The sequence below is a fragment of the Tyto alba genome, unplaced genomic scaffold (assembly GCF_018691265.1).
Source record: "Tyto alba isolate M040663 unplaced genomic scaffold, T.alba_DEE_v4.0 Super-Scaffold_6, whole genome shotgun sequence".
NCBI classification, from domain to species: Eukaryota; Metazoa; Chordata; class Aves; order Strigiformes; family Tytonidae; genus Tyto; species Tyto alba.
In genome coordinates, this window is record NW_024881327.1 from 42950570 (window position 1) to 42962663 (window position 12094).

Here is a 12094-nt window from a genome sequence, read left to right on the forward strand (position 1 = left end):
TAAGGGATAAATATTTACCTGGTTAAAACATGATTTTAGCTGTTTCCATTCCCTTTTTCTGTTTTAAACAGTAATTACTAGGGCAGCTGCTAGTATTCCGTAGTGTTATGCTGTGACACTTTGTTACTGAGCCACGGTCATGCTGACCATTTATTTGGAGGGGGGTGCTAAAAAAAAAAAAAGGAAAATTAGTGTGTATCTCGTGGCATTTTTTTGGTGTTTTACGGATTTTAATGTAAAGAATTAGAAATATTTAGAGCTACCTCTCGCACAGGAATATACGCCTTTATGTTCACCTAAAGCACAGCAGCTACTGCAGGGGTATTTCATTTTAGTGAAATACATGAGAAGTTAGATGTAACCATTCATAAAAATATTTAGTCAAATAGTTCATTTTTTTAAAAAAAGTCCTTTTTAATATGTAGCAATGCAAGATGGAGATAAGGATTTGGATATGAAAAGACTAAAAATTCAATAGGAGGTTTCCTACTGAGGGCATTGCTAGCCATGAAGTTGCATACAAGCTGCTAGCCAGTCACGTTTGGTGAAATTTTCAGGGCTTAACAAGACAACTGTGGAAAACTAAATTCTGGGCTGGTAACTTGTAGTTTCTTTATGTATAATAACTAGACTATACATTGTCATGTTATTTACAGTGTTTTATGAAAATTTGCTACTACTACAGGTATGCATCCTGGTGCTTTTTGTTTAAATACTGTTATAAAATGTACTGGCTTATAAATTTTTGAGTTAAGCTTTTGGAATTTTCTTCCCAAACAGAGGAGAAGATTCACAAAAAGTTAGAAGGCTCTTTGTCTCCTGAGACAGATTTATCTCCCACAGCAAAGGATCAAGTAGAAATGTATGCATTTTTTAAATTGTTGTTATTATCTAAGATGCTTTTATCTTTTCTCCTTTTACTCTCATATTTTAACACATTGAAGTTAACTTAGTGGGGAATCTGGAGGTTTTTTTATGGTTAAGAAATACATTTTTTTACCTGTCACCTATTTTGTTGATCTTTATTATTACTTTTGTTAATCTTGTATATTTAAATATGAGCATTTGGTACCATGGGCTAGTTTAATTTCTGGCAGAGTCCTTACTGCTTTCTTTTGACTATATGCAGAATTCAGCCATTTTAGTCTCCATAAGACCAAGTCAACCACACAAATTAAAAGCCTTTAAGATAGTATTAACTGGCATGGTAGACTTGCAGGGAGAGAATCAGTTTTCTGGGTTCATAGAATCATAGAATATTTTGGGTTGGAAGGGACCTTTAAAGGTCATGTAGTCCAACCCCCCCACAATGAGTGGGGACATTTTAAACTAGATCAGGTGGCTCAGAGCCCTGTCCAACCTGACCTTGAACGTTTCCAGAGATGGGGCATCTACCACCTCTTTGGGCAGCCTGTTCCAGTGTTTTACCACCCCCATCATAAAAAACTTCTTCCTTATGTCTAGTCTGAATCTATCTTCTTTTACTTTAAAACCATTACCCCTTGTCCTATCTTGTTCAGAATTCTTTTATCTTCTGTTGCAGAAATGGGAAATTGAAACTCTTATCATTGCTTCTTTTGGAGATATGACTGTATCTCTTAATAACCTTTGGTAGCATCAGTGTAGTAAAAGTGTTGCTAAATGGATGATACTTCTTCAGTGAACTGATGGTGCTGACGTGCATTTAACTTAAGTGACTTCTGAATGTTTTTTTATAGATTTTCAATGAAGTATATGCGATTCAGCATAGATCTCTTTACTGTCAAACACATGCTACTTTAAACATTGCAGAAAACCTTATTTTAATTCTGTCCCTGTTGCACAAAGCTGTTAAGCATCTTAAACTACTCAAGAACTAATCTTTCTTTGCAGTAGCTTTTTCTTAATAACTGGATGATAAAACTATGTAGAATGTAACAGATAGTGTCATTTCACAAAGGAGAATTAAAAAACCTGAAATTTGGGAGTGAACTGACTGAAAATCAGGACTTCCTCATTTATTCTCTAAATCAAACATGTTTAAGAACACTGCAGTGAATTGCTACATTATCTAATAAATCTGGAGTCAGCCTTCACTGTTTTAAATATCCACAGTTTCTGTCTACAGTAAAGTTTAGTACTCTCTAAAAATGGGGTTGTCTTACTTGGAAGTATATTTTTAAACCTATATTAATATGAGCACTTTTAAAGCTTATCTTAATATTGTCTTTGTTATCATTCAAATAAACAGTGCAATGATTGCATGTGCATATGTAGAACAAACTAGATTTTTCTGGCAATTAGATTGATAGTGCTTTGATGTGGTTTTAGTAATGTTTTCTAATCTTAATGCCTGTCTGAAGTTCTGCAATCTGAATGTCACCTTCATGTTTTGCTTTCAGGTACTATGAAGCATTTCCTCCTCTTTCTGAAAAGCCAGTTTGCCTGCAGGAAATTATGACTGTATGGAATAAATCCAAAGTATGCTCTTACTCTAGCTCCTCATCTTCATCCACTGTTCCACCAACTAGCACGGATACATCTTCTCCAAAGGACTGCAATAGTGAGAGTGAAGTAACTAAAGACAGAAGTAATAAAGCATCTGCCACTGTACAAGAAAGAACCCAGCAGAAGAAAAGTAAAAATGAGAAAGAAAACAAGTTTAGTAACAACACTGTTGAAGAGAAGCCTGTTCTGTACAAAAAGCAAGTCCGACATAAGTCTGAGGGAAAGATGCGTCCTCGTTCCTGGTCATCTGGATCCAGTGAGGCTGGCTCAAGTTCTAGTGGTAATCAAGGTGAATACCAGGCATCCATGAAATGTATTAAAGTAAGACACAAAACAAGAGAGGTTCGAAATAAAAAAGGGCGTAATGGGCAAAGCAGGCTTTCAGTGAAATCTGGTGAAAAGGCTGATAGAAAAGTCCACAGCGGAAGCAGTAGCAGCAGTAGCAGCGGGTCCATCAAACAGCTGTGCAAAAGAGGTAAAAGGCCATTAAAAGAAATTGGAAGAAAAGAAGCTGGCGGTAGCGATGGAAAAGATTTGTATTTAGACAGCAGAAATGAAAAGGAATATAAAGAAGAACCCTTGTGGTATACTGAGCCAATTACAGAGTACTTTGTTCCTCTTAGCAGAAAAAGCAAGCTGGAGACTACATACCGCAACAGAGAAGATATATGTGGCGTAACATCAGAGGCTGTAGAAGAGTTGTCAGAATCAGTGCATGGTCTTTGTATTAGCAACAATAATATTCATAAAACATACCTCGCAGCAGGTACTTTCATCGATGGTCACTTTGTAGAAATGCCTGCAGTTCTAAATGAGGATATTGACCTCGCTGGGACCTCAATATGTTCTCAACCAGAGGACGACAAATATTTAGATGATGTTCATCTGTCAGAACTAACACACTTCTATGAAGTGGATATTGATCAATCCATGTTGGATCCTGGTGCCTCAGATACGATGCAAGGGGAGAGTCGGATTTTAAATATGATTCGACAAAAGAGTAAAGAAAAAACTGATTTTGAGGCAGAATGTTGCATAGTGTTAGATGGAATGGAGTTGCAAGGGGAAAGTGCAATATGGACAGATTCGACCAGCTCTGTTGGTGCTGAAGGGTGGTTCTTGCAAGACCTTAGTAATTTAGCTCAATTTTGGGAGTGCTGTTCATCTTCTAGTTCTGGTGATGCAGATGGGGAAAGTTTTGGAGGAGATTCTCCGATCAGATTCTCCCCCATCTTAGACAGCACAATGCTTAATTCACACATGCTTGCTGGCAATCAAGAGCTCTTTTCAGATATTAATGAAGGGTCTGGTATAAACTCTTGTTTTTCAGTGTTTGAAGTGCAATGCAGTAACTCTGTTTTACCGTTTTCTTTTGAAACACTCAACTTGGGAAATGAAAATGCAGATTCTAGTAGCACTGCTAATATTCTTGGGAAAACACAGTCTAGATTGCTAATATGGACCAAAAATAGTGCCTTTGATGAAAATGAACACTGTTCCAATCTTTCAACAAGAACCTGTAGTCCATGGTCACACTCGGAAGAAACACGTTCAGACAATGAGACTTTAAATATTCCATATGAAGAATCCACGCAATTTAATGCAGAAGATATTAATTATGTAGTTCCTAGAGTGTCTTCGAGTTATGTAGATGAAGAAATTCTAGATTTTTTGCCAGAAGAAACCTGCCAGCAACAAGCTAGAACTTTAGGAGAAATACCCACTTTGATTTTCAAAAAAAAATCTAAGCTAGAATCTGTCTGTGGTATTCAGCTAGAACAAAAAGCAGAAAGTAAAGACTATGAAACTACACAAGGGTGTAGTGAAAGCAGTCCGCATGGAGATGGCTACAGCTCAGGGGTTATTAAAGATATTTGGACAAATATGACAGACAGAAATTCTGCAGCAATGGTAGAAATAGAAGGAATAGAAGATGAATTGTTTTCAACTGATGTAAATAACTATTGCTGCTGTTTGGATACAGAAGCAAAAGTTGAAACCCTCCAGGAGCCCAATAAAGCAGTGCAGAGATCAGAGTATCATCTCTGGGAAGGTCAAAAGGAGAATTTAGAGAAGAGAGCCTTTGTCTCAAATGATTTGTCAAAAGTAGATGGTGGTGACTATACTACACCATCAAAACCTTGGGATGTTAACCAGGATAAAGAAAACTCATTTATACTTGGTGGTGTGTATGGGGAGCTCAAAACATTTAACAGTGATGGAGAATGGGCAGTGGTGCCACCTAGTCACTCAAAAGGGAGCTTATTGCAATGTGCAGCTTCCGATGTAGTGACAATAGCTGGTACAGATGTTTTTATGACTCCAGGTAATAGCTTTGCCCCTGGTCATAGGCAATTATGGAGGCCATTTGTATCATTTGAACAGAATGAGCAATCAAAGAGTGGAGATAATGGATTAAATAAGGGTTTTTCTTTTATCTTCCATGAAGACTTACTGGGAGCTTGTGGTAACTTTCAAGTTGAAGAACCAGGGCTTGAATACTCATTCTCTTCCTTTGACCTGAACAATCCATTTTCACAAGTTCTTCATGTAGAGTGTTCGTTTGAGCCAGAAGGAATTGCATCTTTCAGCCCTAGTTTTAAACCTAAGTCAATTCTGTGCTCTGATTCAGACAGTGAGGTTTTACACCCCAGGATATGTGGTGTTGATCGAACGCAGTATAGGGCTATACGGATTTCTCCAAGGACTCACTTTCGCCCAATTTCTGCATCTGAACTTTCTCCAGGCGGTGGAAGTGAGTCAGAATTTGAGTCAGAAAAAGATGAGGGAGGTATTGCTGTCCCTTCTCAAGTAGACGTATTTGAGGATCCACAAGCAGATCTCAAACCTCTGGAAGAAGATGCAGAAAAAGAAGGGCATTATTATGGAAAATCAGAGCTTGAATCTGGAAAATTCCTTCCCAGATTAAAAAAGTCTGGAATGGAGAAGAGTGCACAAACATCATTGGATTCCCAAGAAGAGTCAGCTGGGATGTTGCCAGTAGGAAACCAAGATCCCTGTTTAGAATGCAGTATGAAAGAATCAGTAGATGGGAGGGCGATGGAGAGCTCTAAAGTAAACTGCAGAATAGTGGAGCCACGTGAGGAGACTAGCAGGTTTTGCAGTTGTAAAGCAGGGTGCCATTTCCCCACGTACGAGGATAATCCTGTTTCTTCAGGAGAGCTTGAAGAGGTATGTGGATATATAAAATTACAGAATTTGTAGCTGGCAGCTGATAACCAGCAATTTGTCATGTGATAGTTCAATTTAAATGTTTGTAATTGTATAACTCTCTAGAAAATACAGTTTTGTAGAAGCACTGGAGGTTCCATCTGGACATAAGAAAAAGCTTTTTTACTGTAAGGGTGACCTAGCAAAGGCACAGATTGCCCAGAGAGGTTGTGGAGTCTCTATCCTTGGAGATATTCAAAAGACATCGGGATGCAGTCCTGGGCAGCCTCCTGTAGGTGGCCCAGTTTAAGCAGGGGGAGTTGGACATGACCTCCAGAGCTCCCTTCTAATCTCAATCATTCGGTGATTCTGTGAAAAATGAACCATTTTCAGGCATTATGCTGTCATCTTGCATACCTTTAGAAATATATGCATGTGTATATTCATGTGACTTTAAAATCTGTTTACTTTAGGTTTTTAGCTTATCTGATATACATACAAAATGTTAAATGTACATAACATTTGAGTAATGAGATGATACCAATTTTGACTCGAAACATATTTTAAAATTTCAAAGAAGATGATCTGAAGTCGGTCTTTTCAATATAGTTACTTCCAAGTAGAAGAATTTGAAGTTGAATTATTGGATGTCAACTTAAGCAAAGAAAGGTTTGTAGAAAGGCGTACTTGTCTGGAAATTAAAACGTTCTCTTGTCAGCATAGACACAAAAAGAAGTAAAAACATGGATGCAAAATCTCCATCACTATCACAGTACTCTAAGGAGGCCTAACTATAACTATGGATTAAGCTCAGAGTTGTTTTTCAGGTAATTGTAGCCATAGGTTAAGTAATGATTAAGATCAAAAATCCTTTCCAGCCAAAAATATCCAAGTTTGTCTTGCTGTGAGCACCTTCTGTTCTTGAGAGGAAATATTTGAGCAACAAAGTAATTTAGTTGTGTGGCCAGCCCAGAGATATTGTCTGGTTAGTTATAAGTTGCATCTTACATTTTCTTTTCCTCTTCAGCCTCCTCTTCCACATACTCAGCAGTTTTATCTACATTAGGAGGGAATTTTTTTCATTTTTAACTGAAGAGTTGCACCGAGCTTGTGTTGTGTGACTGTATACTCCTCAATTATAAGTCTGAAACACTGATTCATGTATGCAAAAGCTAACCTTTCTCTTGCTAAAACTAAAGCTAACCTTTTTGTTGAACAAGATCAGGGTTCCTTATTTTCCTTCTTCCTCATTGTTTCTCCTCTCACCCTCCTTTAAATGAATTACTATCGCAGCTTCTTTTGCCAGGGTCAGTAAATTGATGTCTACTGCTTGCACAAGAGAATAAAATTAGAGACTTCTAGAGCCTTTCTAGACATCTTGGTTCCTGCTGCTTTTTTAAGTTCATGAAGTGGCTCCAAAAATCTTTTCTGGAGTCTGGGAAGTTTCTGTGTTTCTGCCAGGCCTTGCAGAAAGAGTCACCAAAAAAATGAATTAACTTAGCCTGTAAGCCAGAACAGTCTGGAATTACCTTTTACCATGAGTAAGCAGAATCTAACGTCATCATGCAGTAGGACATACTGAATGAACAAATGGTATAATACAGTAATCTGTGACAGCGAGAGTCTCATGTTCCTTCTAGCCCTTTCCTGATCTCCCTTCTGGATGCATAGTGCTCCATTCAATAAAATATTAATTGTCTGATATAAAACAAGTTAGCAGTACTTCTGTAGTGTGTGGTAGTTGTGAGGCTTGGAAAAAAAAAATCTTTGGTACTGAATAGTGCTCAGAATGCTCTGGTATTTTATTTTTTAAGTTCCTTAGTGCAAGAGGAAAACTAACTGCTTCCCTTGCTTAGGTCACATGATTCTGTAGGCATTTTCATAGCTTCAAAATTATAAGCCACTGAGAAGTACAAAAGGCCAACAACCATCTCAGCAGTCTAGACTCCAATTTGATTTGCAGTTAAGCTCTTCCTAGGAGGCTTGAAGGGCCTGAGTACAACCTAATCTCAAAAAGACTGGGTTAACTAGTCCTCCTGTATCTAGCATGTCTCAAAAGATGTGTGCACACTCTGGGCTCTTCTGAGAGCCATTAGTGTTCATCTGAAGATAATCGTCTTTTTGGCTTGAGAACATTTATCTAAATTTATTATTGTAGCTAAGTCTATCTGTAAAAGAAGAAGGTCTTTTAAGCATTAAAACAATTTTAATATGTTCGTTATGAGGTAAACATTAATCAGTGAAGATGATGACTGTATCATGCCAGAAGGGGTGCAAATGTCATGCAAGTGTGCCTTACATGTGTGAACTTTTTTCTTTAAAGAGTGATGATATTTATTTTATGAGCATTAAACAAAATCAATACCAAATACCTCAAATTAGAACAGTTCAAGAGAAACATTCTTCCTGGACACCCCACATGTACATGCATAGGAAAAAGAGTTTTAACTTGAACAGATGCTATGGAGTTGTCTGATTAGTATACATCAATATTTGTAAAGAATGTTTTTAAATGAAACTTCTGTGCTTCCTTTTATTGACTTATGACAAGAAGTTACTGTTTAACTTACTACTGTCTAACATAAAGTTTGTGTTGTGTTCTGAGGTACCTCCGGTATTTTTGCATAAATAATGGATATGAAAATACTAATGTAGACCACAGTGTAATAGTAACACATTCTGGTTTGCATTACATAACGAATTATGTACGTGCTGTGCAAGCACACATCTTTGAGTACTTCCTATTTATAAGACTGTATGAGAATCTGGTTCAGTTTCCTCCCTCTTACCTTCTATATTAGAGCACTTCTTTTAGAATTATAGCATATTTTGCAGCAGGAATTTGCTATTAGCTCCTCTGGTTCTTCAAAAATGAGTGATAATTATATACCTAGCCTTCAGATTCAAAACAAAACAGAACACAAAAAAAAAATCCCAAAGAAACAAAACCCTAAGTACCCCAGCAACCCCACATTCCCCCTCTGCCTCCTCCCCCCCCCCCCCCAAAAAAAATACCCGAAACCAACCAACCAAAAAAACCCAAACCAAACAAAAAAAAAACAACAAAAAAACAACCAACCAAACCCAAATCAAAACAAGACAAGAAATTACCATTTAGCTGTGGAGTCATGGGTAAGTACACAATCTGGTCCAGTTAATGATCTCTGTATATACAAATGCTGAATCTCTTATCAACAAATTTTATATGGGCTCTGATCTAGAGGTGTGCCCTAAGAATGCTTAACCTGTTGAGTCCTTGAGATAGATAAAGGGACTTTTGGATTTTGTTGGGATTGGTACCAAACTTTTAAGGTCTGAACATGCCTAGGACAGTGCATTTGGAGAGGAGGAAATTCTACTGGAAAAAAACATAAGTGTGTATGGTTCTTAATTTTTATTTGGCCTAATAGATCTGATGAGGTACTTGTGCTTGACTGGAGTAGTGCAGTGTAAGTGTGTAACTCTGCTAGGAAGGGCTGGCAAGAGGGGAAGGGAAGAGGGCTGCCTTACATACAGTGGTTCTGAGGTCAGTAGTGCAGGAGATAACCTGCCATAAACCTAGGTAGTGATAAGAGGGAAACAGAATTCAGAGGGGTCTGCATTGTGCCTTAAAATCAGGAGAATCAATTGGAAAAATCAAGAAAGAGCATGTAGAATCATCCAAATACAAAGCAGAGGACTTTATTGTAAAAGAGAGATTAGTTTTGGGGCTACCTTAGAAAGAATTGGTCCAGATAGTTCTTGATACATGCTGATCATGGCAGATGATGGAAAGCTACAAAGATTCTAACTTTCTAATCAATAGGACACGAATTTGCTGAGATTTTGAAGGGTGAAAGGATCTTGTATGAGAAGGACCTTAAAAAGATAGAGGTCACAATGACAGTATAAAAACTGAGGGGAAAAAAACAAGCTTTGAGGCCAATAAAACAAAGATTTGGTATACCTGAAAGTCCTAGAAGTAAATCAGAAACAGAAAGATGACTGAAGGATATTTCTGAGAGACAGAACTAACACACTTGGAAAGTTATGAAAAGATGTCAGAAAGGTATTGTTTTAGTGCATTTTTTTGTCATTGTTTAAATTGTTGACAAAAAAGACAATTAAGTGAAGGAGTAGTCCAGATAAATCACGCTGTTTCAGCTAGTCATAGGAGTATTCAGCTAACTATCATGAGGAGCCGCAACTAATTTGAAAAAAGTCTAGTAGAATACTTGTTTGAGAACACACAGAAGATAGAAAATATATAAAAGGCAAACACACTTCCATCTTTTTAAAGAGGAAAATGGAACTTGGGGTATTACGTATGACTCTTAAATTCCATAAAGTGTTTAAAACTGTGAATGGCACAGATGCACAAGAAACTGAGAATGTTTCTAAGTGTTGGTTTGTCAAAAAGATTGCACTCTCAAAATAACAGTCAGTGGCTTACTAGAGGACAAGGGAGACGATTAATTTGTCTGGTCTGGGGTGTAAAATAGATGTTTATGAAAATCCCTTACAATATCAAACTGGGAAAATCTGCAGTTACTCTGGAACACAGGATTAGAATCAAAAGGTTGTTAAATTGGAGAAATGGTCTGAGAAATAATATGCAATTCAGCAGGGACAAATGCAAAATGCAAACTTCTAAAGAAAATAAAAATCCTATTCATAAACAGTGTGAGCAGTGGCAGGTGAGGAAATTATGTGTAACAGAAGCATCTTCAAGTAGGTCATAAGCTGAGCATAAATCAGGAATGACACACTGCAAAAGACAAGAACATTGTGATATATAAATAGTAATGCCCTTCTGTAAGAGGGGAAGTAATTGCTCCTCTGTAGCTGGAACTGGAAAGCCTTCTGCTGGAGTACTGGTTTCAGCTCCCATTACCTTGTATCAAGAAAGAGGTTCTGAGGAGTGTAACACAAAGATTACTACTTTTGAAAACAGAGTCAAGGAACTGAGGTTGTTTTATCTCCCCCCCACACACACAAAAAAAAAAAAAAAGAGAAACTTGAAGAAAAACCCAGCAGTTTTGCAGAAGCCATGTTCACACTTACAGGAGATAAGGAAAGAGCTGTATTTGTCCTGTAGACTCTTGTAAACACATAGGAAGTGGATGTGATGCAAGGGAAATTGAAGAAAAATAATTCTAAACAGAAAATGAGCTTACTGCAAGGCGTAATTATTTTTAGGGAAGCAGTGGAAATTCTGTCTTGAAGGCAGTTAGTGTGTAGGAATAGTGCATTGTAAATTGATTCCATCTTTGTTCAAGAGACCGGATGATCTCACAGGGTCCCTTAAACATCTTTTCAGTGAAATTCAAGAATTAGGTGACTGCCAAATAGGTTTTCAGAATCTAAAGTCTAGACTTGGCTCCATTTGTTCATTTGTGACCAGCTCTCGAGCTAAATATATCTTCCCTGGGCATCTGATGAGCTGAAATCAGGATCTGGTCTTTTAGAATGGGACTCAATAGGCTCATTGCTGCTTTGACTTGAAAATTATTCATGTGTTTCTTGTATTCTTTCTGATAGTTACGGTTTGCAGAACAGGTTCAAGGAAATTTGTACTTATGGGTTAATATGACTTTTATTTTTTCTGTGGTTGGTTATGAAACTGTCAGTCATAACACTTCAGATAATATTCTGATCACAATGGGGCTTTAGTGCTTATTCTGTTCAGATTCTGAAAAACTCTTGTCACTGCCTCAATCTTTGTCAGCATGCATTCTGGAAGAGTAGACATACTTAATGCTGGTGTTTACAAATTAGTATCTGAAGGCCATCCTGAAAGACATATAAGTTTAGATGAAAAATAACAGCAATTTAAATGAAAAATAACAGCTATTTAGATGGGTAGCTGGAAAATTTAATAAACGTTTTCATAAAAAGTACCCTTTTTTCAAGACTTTCAGTCAGCGGGTCCTTAAAAATTGTAGACCCCAGTTCTGAGATGATGCTTTGCATCAATTTTGCTTGAAGAATGAAGTTCTGACCAATATAGCTTTTCCAACTAGCAAGTGACTAATCTGCCATATGAACTTGCTGTGGACTTATGTCTGTAACTGTCGGGAAAAACTTGTGATAGAAGCAAGGAAATCAACAAAAATGATTGCTACCTCATACAAAATTGTTAGTTTAGGAACAGCAAAAAAAATTTGTACTAATATGCCCCCCTGTGCAGACTGTTGCTAAAATAAGAATTAAGTTGAAGTAAGAATTAATGGTCTCTTGAGAGATTTATGTGAGGCTGCAAAATAAAACTATATTATCTTCTGCCAAGAAGAATGATGTAATTTCTTATTGAGCTACTTGTATGAGCAACCAAGCTCTTACCTGAGTAGAAATAGTTATATGTATGTAACAAAATAAAATAAATATTTTAGGGTTTGTGGTGGGGTTTTTTTGTTTGTTTGTTTGTTTTTAATTTATCAACATGCACTTCCTTTTT

The 12094-nt window shown here is 37.1% G+C and overlaps 1 protein-coding gene across 3 annotated transcripts in view; it reads left to right on the forward strand.

Annotated features, from left to right (window-relative positions):
- KIAA0232 (KIAA0232 ortholog) overlaps nt 1-12094 on the forward strand; it is a 72085-nt gene that overhangs the window by 50839 nt on the left and 9152 nt on the right. For all 3 annotated transcript variants that reach the window (XM_032984563.2, XM_042807600.1, XM_042807601.1), the window contains 2 exons: nt 781-862; nt 2382-5679. In XM_032984563.2, the coding sequence (XP_032840454.1) occupies nt 781-862; nt 2382-5679 (3380 nt within the window). The remainder of the gene's footprint in view (nt 1-780; nt 863-2381; nt 5680-12094) is intronic.